The sequence below is a fragment of the Triturus cristatus genome, chromosome 1_2 (assembly GCF_964204655.1).
Source record: "Triturus cristatus chromosome 1_2, aTriCri1.1, whole genome shotgun sequence".
Classification (NCBI taxonomy): domain Eukaryota; kingdom Metazoa; phylum Chordata; class Amphibia; order Caudata; family Salamandridae; genus Triturus; species Triturus cristatus.
In genome coordinates this window covers 838,064,672-838,092,355 of record NC_140580.1, presented here as the reverse complement: position 1 = coordinate 838,092,355, position 27,684 = coordinate 838,064,672, and the positions used below count along the sequence as shown (strand labels likewise).

Here is a 27,684-nt window from a genome sequence, read left to right as displayed (position 1 = left end):
TCTGCAAAGAAGAAGCACCCCAGACCTTCCTGGTCTGCACCAGAAGCAAGTCCTCCGTTCTTCGTGGGTTCCGCTTGCCAAGGCTTGGTGAGTCCTAGTCCAACTTCGACGCCGCCGACAGCAAGAGCCTTCGTGGGACAGCTCGCCTCCTGGTCCTGGTCGTCCTCGACGCTTCCTGGTCCTCCTGGCTGCAGCGACAAGCTTCACCTTCACCTGCAATCTTCACGACATCGCCTGGTTCCTTCCTGGTTCCACGTGGTCACTGGCTAGTGACCTTGACTCTGTCCCTTCTGCTTGCAGGTTTCCTTTCTTCTTGATCCCAGCCTTGGGATCCACCGGACACTCTTCACTGACTGCCTGTCAGCATCTTTCTTCAGGCATCCATAGGAGTCGACGACGAAAACGACGCATCTTCACCCCTATGCACCCGCAGCCTGTGGGCTAGGTAACTTGGGTACTCCGGTGCTCATCAGGATAGTGACTATCCTAGTGTCTAGTTTTCAAGTCTCGACTTCCTAGCTACTCCGGAAGTGTCCTAAATCTACCGTTTTCTAAACTGTACTATTGCTATTGACTTTTACGCATTACGCGTGAGTGTTTCCACTCTGCACACGAATCCCGTGGGCCTCCCACTTCCTAACTAACGCTAGTGTAGTGTAGCCCCAGCGATTCCCTAGGCCTAGGCCTATTCTATTTCCGTGACAGTGGTCCTTATACCACTTACTTAGTATATGGTTTGCGTGGCCCCTAGGGCCTAACTGTATTACTTACCTGTGTGACTTAATATATGCTTAAATAAGACTGTGTTGTACTTACCTCTAATCTCATAAAGAGTGCTGAGGGTTTGACTAGAATAAATACACTTTATTTTATATATATATCTGTTGTGGTGTCCTTTCATTTGGTATTCAAGGGATTATATATGGGATCACAGCTGGCTTCACATGCCATTCAGAGTTTAGCCTAAGACTGCTCTTGTCCATGCTACCACTAGGATAGCTGGTCTATAAGGTTGACTTTACAACCAATCACCATAAGGGTATTTGGACTGATATAAGGTGTACACTAGAACTAGTGACATCATACATCAGGCCAACTTCTCACATAAGGTGTACACTAGAACTAGTGAACATCATACATCAGGCCAACTTCTCACATTGGTGGCAGCGGTGGGATCTGAGCTTGCTGTTGTAATACCATTGTAATCTTGAGATACTAAATTGAAAGATCACACAGATATTGTCTAGGTACATATAACATAGATTATAATACTTAAGTTCTACTGGACTTAGTAGTTGTAGGTTGAAGGAAGTAACACACCCTGACTACAACTACTAGAGAGGTTTAGTAGATACAACTAGTGTAGGTAGGTGCACACACCACACCCTCACTAGAATCATGTCCCTGAATGGAGATCACACTGATTCTCCCTCAGGAGAGGAGAATCCTAGACAGGTTCCCTCTAGATATGATGCATTCACTTTCCAGGAGATGAGACAACTGTGTACCTCCAGGAGATTAAAACAGGGTTCCAAGCCTACCCTTACACAGCTAGTGGAGCTTCTGGAGGCCTATGATGCTGAAAGAGCTGCCAAGTATGGTGCCATAGCTGTAGATAAGGGTCTACCCACCACAGATGAGTCAGATGAAGAGGTAGACAGCCAGGGCCAAGTAGGAAGACTTAGCCAGGCTAACCTAAGCTTACATGGGAGTTTGCATGGGGTCCCCCCATACAGACCCCCAAGTAGGCTTAACCAGAGAAGCAGGAGAGACAGATCCCCTTCAAGGGAATCCATCCACTCCCATGTCTCTAGCATCTCTAATGCTTCCTCTCACAGGGGAATGACTTCCCCTGAGAGAAAGGAGCATGAAGCCAGAATGAGGGAAGCTAATCTGAGGATTCAGAGGGAAGAACTTGCCCTTGCCAAGGAGAAGCTTGCTCTGGCTAGAGAGCAAAAATTGTGTGGGTCAGAACCCACTGGTGGCAGCAACATTCCTAGAGATAGGGATAGGTCTTATGACCATAGAAACCTAAGCAAGATAGTCCCCCCATATCAGAATGGGGATGACCTCCACAAGTGGATGACTGCTTTGGAGAGGGCCTGCAAAGTACAGCAGGTACCCCAGAGTCAGTGGGCAGCTATCTTGTGGCTCTCCTTTTCTGACAAAGGTAGAGACAAGCTCCTCACAGTCAGTGATGAGGATGCTAACAATTACAAAGTCCTGAAGAGTGCTCTGATAGATGGGTTTGGCTTAACCACTGAGCAATATAGGTTGTTGTTCAGAGACACTCAGAAGACACAGACACAGGACTGGTCTGATTTTGTGGATTGTGCCACTAAGGCTTTGGAAGGTTGGTTAACTGGCAGCAAGGTGCAGGACTATACAGGATTGTACAACTTGATTATGAGGGAGCAGATCCTTAGTAATTGTCAGAACCAGCTTCTCCATCAACACCTGGTAGACTCAGATTTGACCTCTCCCCAAGAATTGGGAAAGAGGGCAGATAAATGGGTCAGGACCAGGATTAGGCCTAAAAATCAGGGTGGTGACCAAAAGAAAGATACCACCAAGCCTCAAGAGAAGGGTGGGGATAAAACAAAAGAGAAATCTTCCTCAGGGCCCCAAAACTCCACACAGGGTGGTGGGTCCCAAGCTCCCTCCTCTACCACAGTTAAAAAGCCTTACTGCCATGAGTGTAAAACTCCTGGGCATTGGAAAACTGACAGCAGTTGCCCAAAGGCTAAAAACAAAACTGTTCCTCCAACTACTCCTGTCACACCACCTATTACTGTCAGCAGTAATCCCCCAGGTGGTGGGAGTGCCCCCAAAAATTTGGTTGGGTTTTCTTGGGGAACACAGGGGGACCCTGGCTTAGCCAATTCCCCTACAGCAGCTACTCTTGTCTGTGATGGTGGCATGGGGTTTGCCAACTTCACTGCCTGTCCCAACACTTTGGGTAGGTACAGACAGGAGCCCTACATCAATGGTAGAAAAGCTGAGGCCTACAGAGACACTGGAGCTAGCATCACTATGGTGGCCCATAGGCTAGTTCCCTCTGAGCAGCTTTTGCCTGGTTTCTCATACCAGGTAACTAACATTGATGGCAAACAGAACAGTCATCCCATGGCAGAGGTATGTCTCAGCTGGGGAGGTGTCACTGGCCCTAAAAGGGTGGCAGTGTCTCCAACCTTGCCTGTGGACTGCTTACTGGGGAATGACCTAGAACTCTCAGCTTGGGCTGGAGTTGAACAAGACACCCATTCCAAAATGGTAGGCCTTTCACAAAAGGGTAGTGGGGCTGTACCAGTCACAACCCCTGTCCAAGTAGATTTCCTCCCTGAAAAGGTTGGAAGGGCAGTGGTAGCCACAGCCCAGGCAAAGACAGACTTCCCTGTAGAGATTGGCAGAGCTGTGACAGTCACAGCTCAAACCCAAACTGAGTGCCTCCCTGAAAAGGTTGGCAAGGCTGTAATGGTCTCAGCCTATACTCAGACTGACATAGGTGTAGTGAAGCCTGAAACTATGGATCACTCCACACAAACGGAGAGTAGTGGGGAGGAAGAAAAGTCTCCCTCTCCCCAGACATTAGGAAAAGGTCAGCCTCCTCAGGGATCTGACCTCACCCCTTGTGAAGGAACTGCCCCAGAGGTAGCCAGGCCTGGCCTGGCAGAGCCTCTGATGTCAGTGGCCCCTTCCAAGGTGGGACCCAGTCTGGTGCAGGTAGCCTGCCTCTCTCTACCCTGCCTCAGTCAGCCCAGGGCTGCAGAGGTCAGGGAGGCCAGTGGACCCCAAGAGGGCCCCTGTCCACAAGAACCCCCCCATCAAAAGAATGAGGATTGCCTGGCTAGTAGCCCTAGCCAGGTGATGGGTAAAAACATTCCTGAGGGATCCCTTTTACAGGTAGTTAGGGACCTCCCCCAGAGGGATTCTGTTGGGCACAGGCAAACCTGGGACCTTAGGGCCCCAAACCTGACCTGTCCCTCCAGTAAGCCCACAAGAGGGACCCAGCCTCCAGCTTTAGGTAGCCACAGGCTGACCCTGAGAGCACAGTGCAACTCAGTTAAAGAAAGAAAGGCATCCATGGTGGAGGATGATTGGAGGAAGCTGAGGCCTCACTTTGAGGACACTCACTTCAGTACTCCATCTCAACACCAGCCTTTTACTTTGCAAAGACACACCCAAGGTAGAGATTCCCTATGGTGGAGACCCTATGATACCTTTAGGATGAGGGATTGCTTAGTGGACCATGAGACGGGGGTAACCATGCCAGTGCTGGTTCTTCCTTATATGGCCACTTAGGCAATAGAGGCTTACCTTGTCAAGGCCAGCCTTATCTCCTTTCGTTGGGGGGGGGGGGGGGGGGGGGGGGGGTTGTGTAGGAAGGTGGATATCTGACTATGGTTACCCCCAACTTTTTGCCTAGTGTCTAGCTGGTTTTTCGACTTAGTTGGCCTGAGATCCTGCCATTCAGGGTCTCAGGCTGTCTGCTCTCTCTTTAAAATGGACTCCATGTACCCTAGGTACATAACCAATTGGTAAGGATCACCTTATTGGTCCCTGTACAGTGTACCCTAGGTACCCAGGGCATAGGTGTACCCTAGGCCTACCAGGGGCTGCAGCATGTATTATGCCACCCCTGGCCTGGCCTTCCAATCAGACACAACTGGCTGATCACTCAGCTGGGGCAAGGTCGTGTAATCACCCCTTGCTTAGATATAGTATGCCTATATCTACCCTTATATATAGACACATGTGTACCTATCAGTCACTCCTATGGCAGGCCTTAACAATCCTGGAGGCAGAGTGCTTGGTAACATGTGAGATGGTGCTCTAGCATGAGCTGAGCCTGTCTGCAGCTTTCGGAACCATGTCCTTATAGCTGTTCTATGATATAGCCTACCATATACTCTTAAAGTGCCTTATAATCTTAAACAGTTATGGTAACTATGGTTTGGCTTTATCGAAACATGTCGTGTAAGGTGTCTAACACTGTGGAATAATACCCCCATGCCATTTCTGGACATGAGAATATTATCCCCCCCTTCTAGAGGGAAAGATATGTTAAAATCATGCTTCAACTGTGTGCCTCTGACCAAAGCCTCAGCATCACAAAATGGATGCTGCTGCCACGACACAAGTCTGACCTCCTGCAGCTGGGAGTGATCCCAGCCAGGGAGGCCTGGACAATAGGTTTCCTGCTTGGGGAGGTGCTAGCACCTCCCCAGACAGCCTTTAGTGTATTGGGGCAGGGTGGGCTGAAAGGAATGAGACATGCCTGGGGCACACAAGGTGTTCCTTGCATAGTCCAGTTCAAACCGGCGCTGGGGCATTCCAGCCCCAGCTCTGGCGCGAAACTGGACAAAGGGAAGTGGGTGTAACCACCCCCTCCCAGGTCCCACCCATAAGGCGTGACCTAGCAGGTATCCCAGCCCCCCAGATTAGGATAAGAGTGGGAGTTGGGCCTCAGGACTTTAGATTATCCTGAACCTGCAAACTTTAACAGAAACTCTGGACCTTCGACATTCGACGAAAGAAGAAGACTGAAGAATCTCCCTTGTAGCCAAGGAGTGGCTACCCTGTGCAAACAGGCACCATCAAGAGACTACCCTTTGCTTTGCCCACTTTCTACGAGGAACCGACTGCAGAGCCCGACCAGAGCCTTGACTTCCAGACTTCTCCGACCCTGATCCACATCCACAGCAAAGCTGAGATCCGTGGAGGCGACGAGCGACGTGGGACTGGCTACCTGGGAAAAGTGGCTAGTAACTTAAAGCGCAGCTTCTGAAGCACCCTCGAAGTTGTGCACCGGGGATTGAGAAGCCCCAACCCCAAGCACCATCTGCACCGAAGATCAGCCCCCCACACTCCACGAGTCCTGCGTGGGGCCCTTCTGCATTTTTCCTGCTTGCCGCGTCTGTCCGGTTGCTTGCCCGCTGGCTAGTGGCCTTTGTGACGACGCACCCTGAAATCTTCTGCGCTGGTTTGGCTCCTCCAGACTGGCTCCCGCTTCTCTGCAAAGAAGAAGCACCCCAGACCTTCCTGGTCTGCACCAGAAGCAAGTCCTCCGTTCTTCGTGGGTTCCGCTTGCCAAGGCTTGGTGAGTCCTAGTCCAACTTCGACGCCGCCGGCAGCACGAGCCTTCGTGGGACAGCTCGCCTCCTGGTCCTGGTCGTCCTCGACGCTTCCTGGTCCTCCTGGCTGCAGCGACAAGCTTCACCTTCACCTGCAATCTTCACGACATCGCCTGGTTCCTTCCTGGTTCCACGTGGTCACTGGCTAGTGACCTTGACTCTGTCCCTTCTGCTTGCAGGTCTCCTCTCTTCTTGATCCCAGCCTTGGGATCCACCGGACACTCTTCACTGACTGACTGTCAGCATCTTTCTTCAGGCATCCATAGGAGTCGACGACGAAAACCGACGCATCTTCACCCCTATGCACCCGCAGCCTGTGGGCTAGGTAACTTGGGTACTCTGGTGCTCATCAGGATAGTGACTATCCTAGTGTCTAGTTTTCTAGTCTCAACTTCCTAGCTACTCCGGAAGTGTCCTAAATCTATCGTTTTCTAAACTGTACTATTGCTAGTGACTTTTACGCATTACGCGTGAGTGTTTCCACTCTGCACACGAATCCCGTGGGCCTCCCACTTCCTAACTAACGCTAGTGTAGTGTAGCCCCAGCGATTCCCTAGGCCTAGGCCTATTCTATTTCCGTGACAGTGGTCCTTATACCACTTACTTAGTATATGGTTTGCGTGGCCCTTAGGGCCTAACTGTATTACTTACCTGTGTGACTTAATGTATGCTTAAATAAGACTGTGTTGTACTTACCTCTAATCTCATAAAGAGTGCTGAGGGTTTGACTAGAATAAATACACTTTATTTTATATATATATCTGTTGTGGTGTCCTTTCATTTGGTATTCAAGGGATTATACATGGTATCACAGCTGGCTTCACATGCCATTCAGAGTTTAGCCTAAGACTGCTCTTGTCCATGCTACCACTAGGATAGCTGGTCTATAAGGTTGACTTTACAACCAATCACCATAAGGGTATTTGGACTGATATAAGGTGTACACTAGAACTAGTGAACATCATACATCAGGCCAACTTCTCACAATGACAATCAATGGCAGGTGGACACTAGAACAAAGAAAGTGGCATATCAACCTGCTAGAACTGGGAGCCGTATTCCTGGCTCTAAAATCCTTCCAGACCATCATCCAAGGAGCATGCATACTTGTAAGAACAGACAACACTACAAGTATGCATTACGTGAACAAACAAGGCGGGACGAGGTCAGCCCTCCTATCCCAGCAAGCGCAAGAGATTTGGGATTGGGCGATCCGCCACAAGATCAACCTCAAAGCCATTCACGTCCCGGGAATCACAAATGTTCTGGCGGATTCCCTCAGCAGGACCACAACGTCGAATCACGAATGGGAGTTACACCAACCATTCCTAGACGAAGTGTTTCACGAATGGGGGCATCCCGATATAGACCTCTTTGCGACCAGCCAGAACCGCAAATGCCCATTCTTCGCAAGCTGGGCTCCCCACAAGGACTCGCTGGGGAATGTCTCGATGAATTGGTCGCAAATATATGCTTACGCCTTTCCATCGATCCCGTTGGTTCCAAGAGTTCTGCGCAAGATCAAACAACAGCCTTGCCGCATGATCTTAATTGCTCCCAGGTGGCCCCGCCAGTACTGGTTCACAGAACTTCTCCTCCTCTCGGAGGCCGAGCCCATACAATTTCGACCAATTCCACATCTTCTGACCCTTCAGAACGGTCAAATTCGTCATCCGGACCGAGCATCGCTGAGATTAGCGGCATGGCTCCTCAACAGCTTGAATTTGCACACCTAGATATCCCTCCAGACTGCCAAGAGGTTTTGGCCAATGCTCGAGCACCAGCAACTGTTAAGACTTACAAACTAAAGTGGAAAAGGTTTTCAATGTGGTGTCAATCCGTTAATCTCCATCCGATCCACGCAAAGTCGGAACAACTTCTACCTTTCTTTCTACAATTGGCGAGGTCTGGTCTTTCCCACTCTACTTTGAAGGTGTTCTTGGCTGCAATTTCAAGATTCCGACAGGATGGTACTAACTCTCTCTATTCCAACAGAGTCATCCAACAATTTTTTAAGGGGCTATTTAGGATGTTTCCGCCTATTCGGCGTCCGCCTCCTTCTTGGCACCTTAATATAGTGCTTTCACAACTAATGAGGCATCCTTTCGAGCCCATCCACAAGGCGGATCTAAAGTTCCTGTCTTGGAAGGTTTCTTTATTATTGGCTCTAACTTCTACAAGAAGGGTTAGTGACCTTCAAGCGTTCACTATTCATCCACCCTTTCTGCAATTCACATCTGATTCTGTGGTGCTGCGCACTAATCCAAAATTTATGCCAAAGGTTCCGACGGATTTCCATCTTAATGAACCCATAGTTTTGAAAACGTTCTTTCCAAATCCGCTAACAGCTGCAGAAAGGGCCTTGCATTCCCTAGACATCAAGAGATGTCTGAAGTTTTACTTACAACATACAGCACCGCTGCGCAAATCGGACCAGCTCTTGGTAGCTTATGGCAGACCACGTCAAGGCCATTCAGTATCAAAGCCAACCATAGCTCGTTGGATCTCAGCTGCAATTTGTTTATCCAATGATCAAGCTGGAAGACCACTACAAGCGGCCCCAAGAGCACACTCTACGAGAGCAATCTCGTCATCTGCAGCTCTTTTCGCCGGTGTGCCTCTTCACCAGATCTGTAAAGCGGCAACATGGTCCAGCTGCCATACGTTTACCAGACACTACTGTTTGAAAGCTGCAAGTGATGCGGATGGTTCAGTGGGACAAGCTGTTCTACGTAATCTTTTCAAATAAGGTGAGCCTCTGTTCTCCCTCCTCCGCTATGCTTTTATAAGACGCTTTTTGTGATGTGAAATTGTTTTGCATAAATTGAAACACATGTGTATTTCTGTATGGTTATACTGTTTCATAATGTATATGGTATATGTATGTATATATATATATATATATATATATATATAGATATAGATATATATAGAAGTGGCGTCTTATGAGCAAAAGGTTATGTACTGCTATCTACTCTGATTCAGGCATGTGAATCTATGAAAGACACCCCAAATACTGGAGAAGAACAATAGTTACTTACCTGTAATCTGTGGTTCTCCAGTATTGGTGTCTTTCATAGATTCACATGCAACCCGCCCACCTCCCCTCAGAGGCTTTTTAGGCTATGGTATATTACTTCACTCCTGTGCGAGAAAATCTGACAGCCTGAGCCTCTGAGGAGAACATTCTGGTGGGTGCTGTCGCTGATTGGCTGCAGTTTGGACTGTATATAATGACAGTGATAGTCATAGCTGTGGTAGTTTTGCAGCGTGAATCTTTCTGGATTCACTATGCTGTGCATTATTCCGCGATCTTGTGGTTGGGTCCGGATTCGTAGTCTTTTCTTTGTTTTTTTTTTTTTTTTTTTTTTGTAGCCCAGGTGGGCGTCGACGTCCACCATTTGGTGCACCTCCCGTGACGTCGTCGTGCTTCCTGCGGAAGTCCCACCTTTGGGGCGCCATCTTCAGATTCTTTTTTCCGCCGTTGGGTCTGGATCGTCATCGGGAAGCTCCAGAAATTCACTCGGAGGAAGAAGGAAGAAAAGCGAGTTTCATCGATAGAATCAAGAGAAGACATCAAGAACAGATTTCATCAGGAGCGCGAAGAAAGAGGACCAGCGAACCTTTTTTCTTCGACAGCCTTGGAGAATGCACGCTCAGAGACCCTGAGCGAAATGGACAAGACGCCATTCAAGTTCTGCCCAAACTGCCACCACAAGTTCGCGCAGAAAGACCAGCATCCGGTTTGCAACCTCTGCCTACCGGTGGATCACCGGAGTATCGACTGCAACGCCTGCTCAGCCTTCGCGCCGAAGACACTCAGAGTGAGAGAGAGGCAGAGAAGAGCCAACGCCAACATGGATGGCAAAGGGAAACCCCCGACACTCTACGAGCTGGGCCTCGACACGGACGACGAGGACAACGTCGCTGAGACAGCCGAAAACTTCACGGTCGTAGAGACCGACAAGAAAAAAGAAGACGAGGTAAGAGAATCGTCGAGCGCAAATCAAAAGACACCTCGAAAACACGAGGGTGACTCGAGAAAAACTGAGTCAAGGTCCACGAAGGGAGCCCCGGCGCCGAAAACTTCGACGTCCAAAGGGGGAACTTCGGACAAAAGGCCAAGCGGATCCTTACAAAAGGACTCCCTGGGGCAGAAAGACGCCGAAAGGCAAGGGTCGTCGAAATCGTCCCATGAAACTGGCCGATCGACGCAGAAAGAACGTTCGACGTCGACGCAAGTTTCATCGAAGAGACCCGCGGTCGACGCCGAAAGCATCTCCGAAATGGAGAAAAAGAAGAGGCGGCTCGAGGCCGAAATGGAGAACATCCTTCAAAGGAAGAAGGAGTTCGACGCCAGGATGAAGGAATTCAAGATTCCAACGAATTCATCGGCGGACGTCGTCGAGGTCGAAGGCGAGTTCGACGCCGAAGGGCTGACAAGGGATCTCGAGGAAGAAGAGGAGCCCTATTATGAGGAGGAAGCCGAGGAAGAAGACCAACAGTCGTTCTACGAATCGGCGGCATCTACCAGCAACGACGTCGAATGGCACGATCTCGACACCGAAAACCCGGAGGAGGCCGTGGACACGTACCCCTCGAGGCCTTAGCCACCCGACGACATCGGGGTATACAATATGGTGGTGAAGAGCGCAGCAATGGCCTTCGGCGTCAAACTCGACGAGGAGAGGCCGAAAGCCGATTTTCTCATCGAAACACTGCTCCCCATCCAGACTAGGAGTCAGTTCCTCCCCATGCTACAAAGCGTGATGAACCAGGGGAGAGAAGCCTTCAAGGAGCCTGCCACCTGCCGGTCGATCACGCCCAGGACAGAGAAGAAATATAAGCACTCCTCCCTGGACCCACCTTACATCAAGGGTAGCGTCACCGCAGACTCCATCATAGCCTCCACGGCCAGGAGAAGGGCCAACGTTCCAGCGACTTCGGGGCCACCTCCGGATAAGGAGAGCAGGAGGATCGACCTCACAGGCAGAAAGGTCGAGAGGAACGCCGCAATGCACTGGCGCATGGCGAATTCGAATGCACTCCTCAATAGACACCAATACCAACACTGGGATGAGATGGGGGAGCTAGTAAAGCACCTCCCCGAAGAATACCGCCAGAGAGCCTCTCACCTGGTGGATGAAGGCAAGAACATCGCCAACTCCTGTATAAAGACGGCGTTGGATGGGGCAGAGACTTCAGCAAGACTCATGGCCATAGGGGTCACAGAGAGGAGGCATGCATGGCTAAGAATCTCGGGATTCAAACCGGAAGTGCAGAACAACATCCTTGGCACCCCCTTCAACGGAGAGACACTGTTCGGAGCAACGGTGGACGAAAAGCTCACCCAGCTCAAGAAGGAAAACGAGACAGCGAGGTCCATGGGGGCCCTACAGCTGAGGGGAATGAGACGAGGAAATCCCTCGAGGAGACCCTACGGTAGGGGTGGAAGCCAACAGGGGACGTCGCACCAGGCGTTCCAGCAAGGTCAGCAGGGCGAAGGTCACGGACAAAGTCAGCAGAAGCAAAACTGGCAATATCAACCTCGGGGCCAGTCCTTTCGCGGGAGAGGGAACGGACGTGGCCAAAGGAGGAGAGGGGGCGAGCAGCCCTCCTCGAAGTGACTCAGCACGCAAGAAGACGCCTACCCTCGTAAGGTCCCCAAGGGTGAGGCGCAAAAAAGTGTCAGCAGGGGGAAGAGAAAATTCAAGAGCCTACGAGCATACGTCACCGGTAGGCGGAAGGCTGAGGTTCTACCTTCAGGAGTGGCGGCGTATAACCACAGACAAGTGGATACGGAACATCGTGCAGTACGGATACTGCGTAGACTTGGAAAAAAGACCTCCAAACAGGAAGCCGAAGGGAAGGCAGAGATCGGCCCAAGAACTGGCAATACTCAGAGAAGAAACGCGGAAACTCCTACAAAAGGGAGCCATAGAGACGGTGCCGTTCAGGGAACGCAACAAAGGGGTCTACTCAAACTACTTCGTGGTGCCGAAGGTAGACGGAGACCTCAGACCCATACTGGACCTCCGTTACCTAAACAAGTTCATCAGAACGCAAAGGTTCAAAATGACTTCACTGCAGGAGGTACTGCCACAGATAAGAGAAGGGGACTTCATGGTCACCGTGGACCTCAAGGATGCCTACCTTCACATCCCAATAAACAGAAGGCACAAGGGCCTTCTAAGATTCAACATCGAACAGGAACACTACCAGTTCACAACCCTGGCCTTCGGATTAAAATCTGCGCCAAGGGTCTTTACGAAATGCCTGTCGGCGGTAGCGGCACACCTACGAAAGCAGGGAATACACGTATACCCCTACTTGGACGACTGGCTGGTCAAGGCAAGCTCACGCGAGAAGTGCGAGAGGCACGCAAAACGCGTAACAGACACCCTCACAAGTCTGGGATTTTCCATCCACTGGGGAAAATCATCGCTGGAACCGGAACAGGTAAAGATTTTCCTGGGGGCAAAGATCAACTCCCTCAACAGTACAGTAGTGCCCAGCGACAGGAGGACAGATGCTCTACTGAAGGAGACGCAGCTCTACCAGAAGGGGCGAGCTCTGACAGTGAGGGCGGTGAGCAAGATGATGGGGATGATGGCGTCCTGTATCCAGCTGGTGCCGAATGTACGCCTGCACATGAGACCATTCCAGGAATGGCTGCAACAGCAATGGTCACAAGCAAACGGAAGTTGGGAGGATCTAGTGGTTGTTACGCACGCAGTGCAGGAGGAGATAACTTGGTGGAACAGAGACAACATAACAACGGGGAGAAGCCTGACACCACCAAGCCCAACAATGACCATTACCACGGACGCATCGCAAAAGGGATGGGGAGCGCACATGGACAACCTCAGAGTGAGGGGTCTATGGGCTCCAGCAGACGCGGTCCGCCACATCAACTACCTCGAGTTGAAAACGATACTGTTAGCCCTGAAGGCATTCCAGAGACACCTGTTCGGCCAGAGGGTGTTGGTACAGACAGACAACACCACGGCGATGTTCTACATCAACAAACAAGGGGGGACACAGTCGTTTCCCCTCTCATCCCTCGCTCAGGAGATTTGGAGATGGGCCATACCTCTCAAGATAGATCTACTGGCAATTCACCTACCAGGGAAGGACAATGTGGAGGCAGACTGGCTGAGCAGACAGACCTCAGCATCGCACGAGTGGGAGCTCAATGGCCAGGAAACGGAGAAAATCTTCCAGAGATGGGGGACTCCCACAATAGACCTATTTGCAACACGCCACAATGCAAAATGCCAAAGCTTCGCGTCCAGGCAACCAGATCAGCAATCCAAGGGAAATGCCCTATGGATAAGCTGGTGGAGGACATTTGCCTACGCCTTTCCACCGATACCCCTGTTGCACAGAGTGCTCGACAAGTGCAGAACCAGCAACATGACTCTGATCCTGGTGGCTCCACAGTGGGCGAGGCAGACATGGTTCTCACAGATTCAAGAAATGGCGCAAGGCAATCCGTACAGGTTCGAGAGGAGGAAGGACCTGCTCTCAATGCAAAACGGAGAGGTCCTGCACCCAGAGCCAGAGACCCTCAACCTGGCGGCATGGCTCCTGAAGACCTAGAGTTCGCACACCTAAGATTGCCGCCGAGCACGATGCGAGTGCTACGGGAGGCGAGGAAACCAACTACACGAAAATGCTACAGCGCAAAGTGGAAGAGGTTCACTGTGTGGTGCCGGAAAAAGGGCCTGCAAAACAGAATGACAAGAGACTCAACAGTACTGAGGTACCTCACACACCTTCTAAAGAGTAACCTCTGCTCGAGCTCACTAAGGGTACACCTAGCGGCCATCGTGGCCTACACCAGAGGTGAAAAAGGTGGAAGTTTCTTCAGCTCGCAGGTGGTGAGGAGATTCATGGAAGGAGCCAAAAGGATGGCCCCCCCGAAAAGGTTGCCGCCGCCGGCATGGAATCTGAATGTGGTCCTGACGGAGCTCATGAAGGCACCGTTTGAACCCATTCACAAGGCCACACTGCAGATGTTGACGATGAAAACAGCCTTTCTGGTGGCCATAACGTCACTACGCAGGGTGAGCGAGCTTCAAGCACTAACGCTGCAGGAACCCTACATTCAGATTCACAAAGATAGAATAGTCCTGAGAACGGACCCACACTTCATGCCCAAGGTAGTGTCGGCGTTCCACATAAATCAGGCTATCCAGATACCAAGTTTCTTCCAAAACCCGACTACAAACGCAGAAAAGGCACTGCACACCCTCGATGCCAGAAGAGCGGTGATGCACTACATTGAGAGAACCAAGGAACTCAGGAAGTCGAAACAGCTGTTTGTGTCCTTTGCTACCAGCTTCATGGGTAGACCAGTGACTAAGGGCACCATCGCAAGGTGGATTGCCCTCACTATTCAGTTCTGCCACAAACAGGCTGGACAGGAGCTAGCGGAGGGGCCGCAGGCTCACTCCACAAGGAAGAAAGGGGCCACCGTGGCCTTCCTGGCGAACACGCCCATCCAGGACATATGCCTCGCGGCAACTTGGGCATCTGTGCACACGTTCACGAAACACTACTGCGTGGACATTCAGATGAACAAGGAAGCACAGGTTGGACAGAAGGTGCTTCAGCACATTTTCAACGACCAACGCTCATCTACCACCCAGCCGCCACAGAACTAGGAAAACCGCTACAAAATCGATGCACAGCATAGTGAATCCAGAAAGATTCACGCTGCAAAACGAATAGTTTCTTACCTGTCGGTGTAGTTTTGCAGCTTGAAGATCTTTCTGGATTCACTAGCGAACCCACCCACCTCCGCCAGGAAGATGAGGCTGGAGGAAGAGGGGGTAAAATGGAAAAGATCAAAGAAATACAAACATACAGATAAAGGGACAAGAAGGATTAATCAACCGCCTAGGGTAAAAAAAAAAAAAAAAAAAAAAAAGAGGAAAGGAAAAAAGAACCCGAAGATGGCGCCCCAAAGGTGGGACTTCCGCAGGAAGCACGACGACGTCACGGGAGGTGCACCAAATGGTGTACGTCGACGCCCACCTGGGCTACGAAAAAAAAAAAAAAAAACAAAGAAAAGACTACGAATCCGGACCCAACCACAAGATCGCGGAATAATGCACAGCATAGTGAATCCAGAAAGATCTTCAAGCTGCAAAACTACACCGACAGGTGAGAAACTATTCGTTATTGCTTTTTTATGTACCGTGGGACTCCCACTCCGACGACGGGGAATGATTCAGGCATGTGAATCTATGAAAGACACCAATACTGGAGAACCACAGATTACAGGTAAGTAACTATTGTTCATACTTCCCATGCTCAAAGGCATGATGCGACATGCTGATGAGATTTCCAAAGACCCTGTCAGAGCACGCTGTGAGAAAGTGCTATCTTTCTTGCATGGTATGCCCCCACTTTTTGCTGAATTTCTGAATGTACTTTGACTGAGTGTGCCCTGGACTCCTGCCAATCAGGTGCCCAGGGCTTATGTTCCTTCACTAAAAACCTCAAACCCAAATTGGCAAACCCTGGCCACACGTCAGCCCCTGGTAAATGGTACCCTAGGTACCCAGGGCCTTGTGACCAGGGAAGGCCTCTAAGGACTGCAACACTCATTGTGGTGCCACCCTTAGAGGCCCTGTACCCTAACACACACACACTGCCCTTGCAGGCTGAGTGTCTGGGTACAAGACAAAACAAAGAGTCGACATGGCATACATCCCTGTGTGCAATGCGCACCACCTACACTGCCCTGGCATACATAGCCACCCCTCTAGCTGGGTGCCCTATGCCAGTGGTGTGGGCACTGGAGCATGAGCCCTGTGCCCCTACAGTGCCCAGATCCATTCCTGGGCACTGTAAGTGCAGTGCTGCCATTTAAGAGTACATGGTGCTGCGAGCTCGTCCAACACGAACTCCACAGCACCATAATGGCAACACTGAAGACTGAGAAGTTTGGTATCAAACTTCTTAGCATATTAAATCCGCACTGGTGCCAGTGTGGGATTTAATGTACAAAGCACCACAGAGGGCATCTTAGAGATGCCCCCTAAAACCTAACCTACAATCAACGTCTGGTCTGGGAGGCTGCCACACAGCAGACCTGTTGCTGGACCCCTGGGTAGGAGAGCCCCCGCTCTCCTGGGCCTGCAACAATGCACATCCTGGGCGAGGTGCTAGCTCTCCTCCCCCAGGATGGATAGGGGGAAGCTTCAAAAGCATGCCGCCTCTGTGAGCTTCCCCAGGCCACTTGCTGTACCCAGCAAACTGGCCCCCACCGGTTCTCACCCCCCGCTCTGGCGGGATGACTGGCCGGAAACCCCAAATAAGGACAGGGGATGTGCCAGCCTGTCAACCCCACCCCTCAATTGGGGGAGGCGAGGTGAAGCACATCTCCGGGCACTCACCATCTTGAAGATGGGAGGCCCTGCCCAATCAGGACTAGGCTAGTGGCGACCTCCCACAGGAGAGTGGCAGGATAGGGGGTGTACCCACCCCATGGCAGGGACCCATTGGTCCCTGCTCTTTACCTACCTGTAACGCCCCTAAATCTAGTATTTAGGGGCACCCTGTACCTTCCTTCCTTAGATTCCAGATTCCGAAAAAGAAAGAAGAGCAAGAAGAAAGATGACCTGCCGTGCAGCTGCTAAGAAGAGGAAGACACCAGCTGCTTTGGCCCCAGCCCTACCGGCCTGTTGGCCCTCGAACCTGCTCCTGCTACATCCCTGCACCTCTTGTGGTCAGCAACCTCGCAAACCCCAGAGGACCTGGCTACCTTTTGGCTCTAAGCACCTGGGACTCCTATGAGCAGAGGCTCTGCTCAAAACCAGCTTCTAAGCCCTGGCATCTGCCCGGAACCGCGAACCCTGCACACTCTGCACCCGCCAAGCCTGGCCTGTGCCGGAGTGAACAAAGACCGCAAGGACGTCCCCCCGGCAAGTGTGTAGTTTCTAAAACTTAAAATATTCACCTAAAATCAACCGAGTAACGAAAACGAAAATAGTCACCTGCTATTAGGAGAGCTCCAAGTGCTGATCTTGGTGCCCAGCACTGACCCTGAAAAGTACTCACAACCGTACTTGCCATTAACCCAATTTTCTTCCATAGGAAATCATTGACTGTTTTTCTATGAAATTTCTTCTAAGTGTCAACTTTTAAAATAGCAAAATATTGCCTAAAAATCACAACAGTAACTAAGTCGACTTTTATCACTTGTTTCTAAGAACTGTCCCATGGCTAAATCTAGGATCCAGTCCTGAAGTTACAAAAGTAATCCTGAAAGCAATCTTATGCAAATAACTTAAAACTTCCATTGAGCTCAATGTATTATTGTTTGAAATTGTGTTGCCTTTTGCAACAATCTGTAACTATTTACAAAAGTCAATTGCATATTGCAAAAGTATTCAACTAAAGCCTCTCATCCTGAGAAAGTATATTTTAATACCTATTGTTGGTTCTAAAATAAAACAGACATATATTTTTTTATATAAACCATCGGCCTAGAATTCAGTTATTGAGTGTGTGAGACCATTTGCTGACTGAGTGTGTACAACAAATGCTTTACACTGTCCTCTGATACTGCCTTACTGTTTGACCAAGCTACCACTTTAGAGAGTAAGGTTATATCTAACTTTAGCCTCTGCCAAACCTCTGTGGACTCTGTACACACTGTACCTATTTGGGAACAGTATATACAGAGCCACTTTTACACACGCATCTTGACTCCTTGTGGGTACAAAAAATATAAGGCCTCTCCTACGGATCCTATATTGATAAAGTGACAGTTACCGCTATATTCCTTAGTAGTATATCATGCTCTTAAGCGGGCGAATTCTCAAACATCAGGAGATGCTCCTTTGCCAGATAAAGAGTCAAAATTAATTGATGCTTCTGGCATAGCTGCTCAAGCTGCAAATCAATGGCCCATTGCAAATACGCATGACCTCTTAGCCAGGTATGACAGGGTATGCTGGGACGAAATGGAACAATTACTCCAATATCACCCAGATGAGTAAAAGGCTAAGGCACAAGACCTATTAAATGAGGGTAAGCTCATTTCAAATTTCTCAAAACGCTGTGCTCTAGATGTTGCAGACACTGCAGCTTTAGAGGTTAACACCAGCATTCTGATCGGGAGACACGCTTGGTTAAGGATTTCAGGGTTTAAACCTGAAGTCCAATAATAAATCCTTAGCACAGCCTTTGATAAGGAACACCTATTTGGTCCTAACATCGACCAGGCGTTCTAGAAAATGAAGGACACTGAGTTAGCTAAATCTATGGGAGCACTCCAGATTACCTCCAGCAGAGGCTCCTTTTGTAGCTCCTTTTACAGAGGAGGGTCAAAAACACCATCCCCAGATCAAAATACCTCCACTTGCAAAGGTAACAACCAGTCCTCTCCCTCCAGAGGGAGTTTTCGAGGAGGTTGGGTACAGAGGCAACAACTTCAAGGGTTGGGGTAAGGGCAACACACCCTTTTCTCTTCCAGGGGGTCCTCATCAATAGTCATAAGCACTGAATATTCCCGCCCATGTGCGGGGACCCCGGAAATAATAAAATTATATATAAAAAACATATATATACAGCTCTGTATATGTATAAACATATATTATTTTTTCCAAGCAAATGCAGCCCCCATAGAAGGCTAGACAATGTAGACACAAATATCCAATAATCCACCATAGGTATAATACACCTAAATCTTTTTTTTTTTTTTTTTTTTTTTTTAATGAGGTAAAAACTCATGATAAAGAAAAGAGAACACTGTGCAAAACACAGATCCACAAGACATTGTTTGCCTGCAGACTGCATTTCAATACAATACCATAGAGACTGAAGAGCCTTGTACAGGTAAAAACTGGCACCGTGCCTTTAAGGCAGCCCTGACTCCAATATCCCATCATGCCTCAGGGGTGACAGTTGGGTCAGTTGTTCTTTCTGGCTCCTTCAGTCAGGACCCTGGAATTCAGCTCTCTTCATTTTTGACTTTCCAGTCAAGAATTGTTACTTTTATAGTAATTTTGTTGGCTTCCTCTTGTTCAATTCTGTTGGGGAAGCGTATTTCCTGTGTTTTCTGACTAGATTTAACATTTTTTTCTGTCAGAAAAATGCCTTCTTTATTCAAGCCTTGTCCATCCTGTGGCAAAAAGAAGGCCTCTTCAGACACCAACGATGTGTGTATTGTCTGTCTACCGGATTCTCACTCTCCTGCATCCTGTCGTCACTGCAAGGATCTTTCAAAGAGGACTTTGAAGGAGAGAGAGAGAATTAGGCTTTATGGTCTTTCAGAACGGTCGACGTCGAAGCAGCTGGTCCCTGTCTGTTCTCCATCGGCATCGGGCTCTGCGTCGAAGACTCCAGCGGCGGGATCGTCGCTGAGAGGTGAGGAGTCCAGGGAGAGTCATGCTTCCAAAAGAAAGTCCACGTCGACACTCCATCCGGCGGCGAAGCGCTTTTGTTCGTCGTCGGCAACTTCGATGTCAAGAAAACATCCTTCGGCGTCGAAGGAGACTCATCGGCGATCGACGTCAAGAAGACATAGTTCGACGTCAAAAGATAGACATCGCTCAACGTCGAAATCTACACCAAGAGAAATGTCGACGTCGCATGAAGAGCGTAGGCGTTCAACGTCGAAATCTACATTGACGTCGAGGCAAAGATCGTTGTTGAAAGATCCGGGAAGATCTTCGACGTCGAGACCTGATTCGCCGTCAAGAGAAAGGCGATAGTCTTCGAAAGTACTGACGACGTCGAGACAAAGATCATCGTCGGAACATTCGACGTCGTGGCGGGTGCCTCCGTCGGAGTCGACGTCGAGGCGGGTGCCTCCGTCGTCAAAGATCTCAAAATCTTCGGAGAAGATAGTGACGTCGAGGCGAGATTCCCCGTTGGCCTCCATCCAGGACAAGACCTCCGTCGACGATAAGGCTCTCGACGTCGAGGCAGGACACATCGCCGGTTATCCACTCGGCGTCGAAGTCCAGATCTCCGGTGATAGGCCTATCACCGTCGAGACGGTCCTCCGCGGTGGGATACCAAGAAACATCACACATTCGTCTGACTTTCAAGCCAGTATCGAGACGCAAATCTCCTCATAGACTGGTATATACCACATCGGAGCACGATTCATCTCGTCCGATTTCAATTTCACCTTCAGCCTCTGAAGGCTCGATATCAAGATCCGGATCACCGGAGGTGTTGGGTCTCTCTCCAGCTCCTCCAGTGGAGTATACTTCTCAAGAAGAGGACCATACTCTGACTCAGAGCCCCATCAGGGAAATACCTCAGAGCACTTCGATGATTCAGGCAGTTAATGCTTCCTTAACAAGATTGAGGGCTCTGGATCAACCATCACGGCCAGCAAGATCCCATTCTCGAGGAAGAGAATTCCAAAGGCGCTCACGTTCGCCCAGAAGGCGATCCAGGTCCACCTCTCATAGAAGAGTCAATCAGATCGGGGAGAAGGCGGCGGAGGTCTCCCTCATCCTCTTCGTCAAGCCGTTCGTCCAGAAGGGATTACTCACCCACACTCTCAGATACACCACCATCTAGAGTATCGCCAGTGGACGACATCCGCACCTTCCAAGATGTGTTGTGCAGAGGAGCGACAAAATTGAACATTCCCATGCCTGTTCAAGAAACCACCTCCTCTGTCATCTTCGAGACCCTTCATGAGCGAGCGGTGTCTCGTCCACTGTTGCCTTTAGTCCCTGGGTTGCTTAAACCGGTAATGGACATCTTACTCACGCCAGCGACTATCAAATCTGCGCCGGCGCGAATTCTTAAAAAATATCGTCCGGCCCCTGAGGATCCTCTATTTCTCAAGGTGGACCCTCCACCGGACTCTGTAATCACGGCTGCTGCCAGAAAAACTCATTCAGTGGTTTTGTCATCCACAGTGCCGCCGGATAAGGAAAGTAAATCACAAGACTCTTGGGGGAGAAGAGTATGTGGCTCGGCGGCCTCTAGTCTGAAAGTGGCCAGTGCCTCAGCGCTTCTGGGGCGCTTCGACAGATCACTATGGGACTCCCTTCAGAGATTTATAGAAAAAGTACCTTCCGAAGACAGAAAGGACTTTGAAGAGATCTTGCACGAGGGCAGCCTAGTTTCAAACCAGGTGATAAGCGCAGCAGCGGATGGAGCAACGTTGGCAGCCCACTTGTATGCTCATGGGATTTCCGCCAGAAGATCCTCTTGGCTAAGGCTGACGGCTCTGAAACCTGAAGCACAGGCAAGAATTCTGAATCTGCCTTTCTCCGGTAGTTCGCTTTTCGGGTCTCATGCGGATGACGAAATGGCTCGCATGAAGTCAGAACTCGAGACCATGAAAGCCGTGGGGCTAGAGAAACGAAAATAATTCCGTCGTCGTAGGGGAACCGACAGGCGTAGCTACCAACAGAGGGTTCAAACCGCTCACTGGCAGAAAAATCAAGACCAACAAGGGCAAAAAAAGCAACCATTTCAGTCCCGCAGATCAGCTAGGGGACGTGGAAATAACTGCCAGGCCGGCAGTGGAAACAAGGCTCAAGGAAAGCAATGAGAGACCGCTTCCTCCAAGGCCGTCCACCGCTCCGGTGGGAGGAAGTATTGCAAACCATCTTCCAGAGTGGCAATCCATCACAAAGGACAAGTGGGTTCTAAATATACTGCGACATGGATACTCGCTTCGTTTCCGGAGTCCCCCTCCCTCGATCCACCCTGTACAATCATCTCAACACCTCAAGATGCTAAGAGAAGAAGTGGCGACGCTTCTGCTCAAATCAGCAATAGAAAGAGTTCCCAGGGCGTAGAGAGGGAGAGGAGTCTACTCCAGATATTTTCTAATTCAAAAAAGAAATACAAAAGCAGAGTTCAGACCCATCTTGGACTTATGAACACTCAACAAGCATATCAAAAGAGAAAAGTTTCGCATGCTTGCGCTTCACCAAATATATCCTCATCTCCGTCGAGCCGATTGGATGTGCTCTCTGGACCTGCAAGACGCGTACTTTCATATTCCCATCGTACAGAGTCATCGGAAATTTCTAAGGTTCGTAGTGGGGACCTCCCACTATCAGTTCAAGGTTCTACCATTTGGCCTGAAATCGGCTCCTCGAGTATTTACAAAATGCATGGCAGTAGTAGCGGCTGCACTGAGGCGCGCAAGAGTCTTCGTATATCCCTATCTAGACGATTGGCTGATAAAAGGTCCATCGCCTCAGAGTGTACACTCGCAGCTGTCACGCTGCCTGAATTTGTGTCACAGATTGGGACTCAGGGTGAAATTCATGAAATCCACCTTCACACCAACACAAAGGATACACTACCTCGGTGCAACTATAGACTCCGCAGTAGGAAAAGTGTTTCCTTCGGAGGAGAGACGGTTATCCCTTATCCACAAAGGCAAGCAGATTATAACCAACAATCTGTCTACAGCACGACAGATATCGTCTCTGCTAGGGGCCATGGCATCTTGCATATTCCTGGTGCCCAATGCCAGATTGAGGATGCGTCCTCTCCAACAAGATCTGGAGGACAAATGGGACCAAAGGAATTCACTGTGGGAGGAAACAGTCTGTCTTTCCTCAGCGGCCAGGCAGTCAATCAAGTGGTGGTTGAAGCCACTCAATCTACAGGTGGGAATTCCTTTTCATCAAGAACCCCCATCTCAGACGCTGATCACCGACGCATCCCTGCAGGGTTGGTGTGCGCATTTGGGATCCCTGCAGACCCAGGGGCTGTGGTCCTGCAGCAAACTGTTGTACCACATCAACATGCTAGAGCTCAGGGCAGTCCACCTAGCCCTCAAAGCATTCCTACCCGCAATCAGGACGAGTCCCATTGTAGTACAAACGGACGATACCACCACAATGTACTACCTGAACAAACAGGGGGGTACTCGATCCAGGACGCTCTCGCTGGAGGCTCAGTCCCTGTGGCACTGGAGCCTAGCAAGGAACATTTCGATAAAGGCTCTACACCTGCCAGGAGAGCTCAATGTCAAAGCGGACTTGCTCAGTCGTCATTTTCAAGATCCAGAGGACTGGGTACTCAACGACGAGGTGCTAGACGACATCTTCGGGGAGTGGGGACGTCCGCAAATAGATCTCTTCGCGGACGAAAACAACGCGAAATGCCGAGGCTTCGCCTCAAGATACCATCGGCCAGGATCCATAGGGAATGCCCTTTTGTTCGATTGGTCAATGACATTTGTGTACGCTTTTCCGCCTCTCCCACTGATCCCCAAAGTGGTGACCAAACTGCAACACTCGTCTACCAAGATGATCCTCATAGCACCGGACTGGCCGAGGCAGTGGTGGTACACGGATCTCCTCCACATGTCGATCCGACCTCACAAGCGTCTGCCGTGTAGACCGGACTTGTTAACCAAAATGCAGGGGAATATTTACCATCCCAGTCTTCCCTTGCTGAGCTTAACAGCATGGCTCCTGAAGTCCTCCAGTATGGCCATTTAAACCTTTCCCAGGAGTGTATGACCATACTGAAGGAAGCTAGGAGGCCTTCTACAAGACACTCTTATTTCTGTAAGTGGAAAAGATTTTATGTATGGTGTATTCAACATCAGTATAACCCTACAAAAAGTCAAGAGGAAGTGATTTTGCCTTATCTTCTTCACTTAGCCACGGTGGGGTTGAAATTTTCCTCCATTAAAGTTCACCTAGCGGCCATTACAGCATATAGGCGCTCCCCATCGCAGCAGTCATTCTTTAAGCTGCAGGTGGTGAAGGATTTTTGGCAGAGGCTCAAAGGTTTACCCCCCAGTAAGGCCTCCCTTGCCTTCTTGGGAGCTGAACTTGGTTCTTTCAAAGCTTATGAGTTCACCTTTCGAGCTCATACATAAAGCTACTTTACAGCACCTTACGTGGAAAACAGCTTTTTTTATAGCTATCTTCAGCACGTAGGGTGAGTGAAATACAGGCCCTCTGTTCTAAAGAACCCTACACGATTTTTCACCTTAATAGGGTAGTGATGAGAACTCATCCATCTTTTTTACCAAAGGTGGTGTCAGATTTTCATGTTAATCAGACTATCTCCTTACCAACCTTTTTTACCAACCCCTCCTCGCCAGCTGAGAGGGCGTTGCACTCTTTAGATGTTAAGCGGGTTCTAAAATTCTACCTAGATAGGACTAAGGCTGGCAGGAAATCTGACCAATTATTTGTAAACTATAATGCTGTCCGCACAGGTTTTGCTGCATCTAAGCGTTCCATTGCTAGGTGGATTGTGTCAGCCATTAAATTGGCTTACCAACTGGCTCAGAAGCCATTGGTCGCTCGTCCTAAAGCGCATTCCACTAGAGGGAAAGCGGCTACTGCTGCTTTTCTCAATAATGTCCCACTCTCTGAGATCTGCAAAGCAGCCACTTGGAGATCTGTCCATACATTTACGAGGCATTATTGTCTGGACTCGGACACCAAAGCAGACACTCAAGTAGGACAAGCCTCCTTGAGAAATCTGTTCAGTAACTGATTTTTTCAATGGTTTTACTCCATGTATAGGGCAGTTCTCATTTGCCTGCAGGTGGAAGGTGGGCTTGCTATTCTATTCAGTGCTTATGACTATTGATGAGGATCCCCTGGAAGAGAAGGATAAGTTACTTACCTGTAATCCTAGTTCTCTTCCAGGGGTATCCTCATCAAAGTCATAAGCAACCCACCCGCCTCCCCAGGCAAATATGAGGATTGTATTATCAGACATGGAAGAAGTATATCTTAGTGTTTAGGACTCGGTCCCGCAAAGAACAACTGACCCAACTGTCACCCCTGAGGCATGATGGGATATTGGAGTCAGGGCTGCCTTAAAGGCACGGTGCCAGTTTTTACCTGTACAAGGCTTTTCAGTCTCTATGGTATTGTATTGCAATGCAGCCTGCAGGCTAACAATGTTTTGTGGATCTGTGTTTTGCACAGTGTTCTCTTTTCTTTATCATGAGTTTTTACCTCTTTAACAAAAAAAAAAAAAGATTTAGGTGTATTATTATACCTATGGTGGATTATTGGATATTTGTGTCTACATTGTCTAGCCTTCTATGGGGGCTGCATTTGCTTGGAAAAAATAATATATGTTTATACATATACAGAGCTGTATATATATGTTTTTCATATATAATTTTATTATTTCCGGGGTCCCCGCACATGGGCGGGAATATTCAGTGCTTATGACTTTGATGAGGATACCCCTGGAAGAGAACTAGGATTACAGGTAAGTAACTTATCCTAACTGTCCTTCCCCAAACAAACCATGACTTGCCCACGCTTCCCCCCCCAGCCCCCGATTACAACATACCTGTCGGGGGAAGACTTCAACAATTACTCCCCGTTTGGCAGTCTATAACATCAGACAAATGGGTCCATAGAATTGACCAACATTGTTATTGCCTGGAGCTTACCAGCAATCCCCCAAACATTCCACCTCGGTCTCACAAGTTGTCTCCAGAACACACTGAAAGGTGCAATAGAATCTGTTCCGATACAGTACCAGGACTCAGGGGTTTACTCTCTATACTTTCTCATTCCCAAAAAGGATGATTACCGAACACCTATGCTGGATCTCAGAGAGCTAAACTGTTATATACTGTCCGAGCACTTTCACATGGTGACACTTCAACAGCTACTCACACTATTAAAAAGAGCAGACTTTGTCTACCCTAGATTTAAAGGACGCGTATTTGCACATTCCAATTAATTCGGTTTATCGCAAATTCCTCAGATTTGTGATAGCTGGCATTCATTACCAATTCGAGGTGCTTCCCTTCGGAGTGACTACTGCGCCCAGAGTTTTTAACAAATATCTGGCAGTAGTCGCTGTTCATTTCAGAAGACAACAGATTCACGTCTTCCCCCTATCTAGACTGGCTTATCAAAGCCAACTCTCACCAACACACACAGATCACAATAGATCTACTTCATCAACTGGGGTTCACCATCAATGCTCATAAAAATCTCACCTGCATCCGTCACAGATCCAGTCTTACTTGGAGCCAGTCTAGACACAGTCAAAGCTTAAGCTTCTCCCAGTGTACCCAGAATTCGCAATATTCAGGCTATGATTCTACAGTTTCAACCCAACCAAGCCTTACCAGCCAGAGTGTTCATGCAACTGCTGGGAGTGATGGCGTCTTACATCGCAATTGTACCCTATGTAAGGCTTCACATGCGCCCCCTGCAAGTGTTCTTAGCACGTTAGTGGATCAGTCACAGGGTCAATTGACCTATCTAGTGTTGGTAGGCGGCCGTACCCATTGCTCTCTGCAGTGGTGGAACCCACAAAACTTATCAGCAGGCCGGCCTTTCAGCGACCCAATTCCACAGATCAGACGCATTTCTAACCGGTTGGGGGTCTCATCTCAAGGGTTACACAGTTCAAGGCATGTGGAGCAGCAAGCACAAAGCTCTCCACATCAATTGTCTAGGGCTTTTAGTTTTTCTCGCACTCAAAGCTTTTCAAACTCACCTCATCACCAACACTGTCCTAGTCTGAACGGACAACATGACAGCAATGTATTATGTGAAAAAGCAGGGGGGGCACACTCTTTCAAACTGTCAACACTTGCACAAGCCATTTGGAATCGGGCAATCCATCACAAGATTAATCTTTTTGCAGAGCATCTCCCAGGAGTAAATCAAATTGCTCACCTCAGCAGGAGGAGACAGCAAATTCACGAGTGGGAACTTCATCCCCAAGTTTTGCAGCATGAATCCTTTTCTGGATTCACATGCTGTGCATCATTCCGCCATCTAGGGGTTGGGTCCGGAATTGTCTTCGTTTTTTTTTTGTATTTTTTTCTTGGTTTCGTCGCTATCTACCACCATTTGGTGTCCGGTACGTCCCCTGTATGACTTCAGACGGCATCCTGGAGGCCGACGTGCGTGGTGGCCATCTTCAGATTCTTTTTCCCGTTGTGTCTGGAAGCAAGACGAGAAGCTCTGAAGAAAAGTTTGTTTTTCTCAAAAAAACTTCACGAAAAGAAGATAGTCGTCGATAGGATCGACGAGAAGAGACCGATCATCGACGCAGAGTCGTAGACAGAAGCACAGCGGCCCACATCAGAGGACCACTCCGGACCACAAATGGCAAGGTAGAGGCCATGGATAAGACCCCTTTTAAGTTCTGCCCCAAGTGCCATCACAAATACGCACAGCGGGACCCACACTCCGTGTGCAACCTCTGCCTACCCAAAGATCACCAGGATAAAGACTCTGAGGCCCATGCAGCGTTCATGCCAAAAACTCTCAGGATACGTCAAATTCCGAGACAGGACCACTACGCCACGTGGGTCGATGCTAACGAAGAAACCCTCCATGAGCGAGATGCGTTTCTCGAGCGACGAAGAGGAACACACAGTTCCTGCCGAATCCACACATGAAGGATCGGACTTTGAAGTTATAAAAAAGGACGCAGAGAAAAGACGCGAAGGAATTGAAGCAAAAGACAGACAAGGTAAGAACCAAAGATCTGTCGGAACCGAAGGGCCACGAACCAAAAATAGTCAAGGCAGCCCGACGCCGAACAAAAAGGCGATCGAAGGTCAGCCGCGACCGAAAGA

The 27,684-nt window shown here is 49.3% G+C and overlaps 2 protein-coding genes across 3 annotated transcripts in view; both read left to right on the top strand.

The window, feature by feature from the left end:
- HP1BP3 (heterochromatin protein 1 binding protein 3) overlaps positions 1-27,684 on the top strand; it is a 784,108-nt gene that overhangs the window by 287,894 nt on the left and 468,530 nt on the right. The window lies entirely within an intron of this gene.
- LOC146868118 (uncharacterized) lies at positions 12,990-15,045 on the top strand. Its single transcript, XM_085615209.1, has 2 exons — positions 12,990-14,834; positions 14,925-15,045. Exon 1 carries the CDS (start codon positions 13,016-13,018, stop codon positions 14,801-14,803), a length of 1,788 nt encoding a protein of 595 aa, XP_085471335.1. The 5' UTR covers positions 12,990-13,015; the 3' UTR covers positions 14,804-14,834; positions 14,925-15,045.

Excerpts from the sequence above, each read along its gene's own strand:
- LOC146868118 (XM_085615209.1), top strand. The coding sequence starts at position 13,016 with ATGGGCTCCAGCAGACGCGGTCCGCCACATCAACTACCTCGAGTTGAA.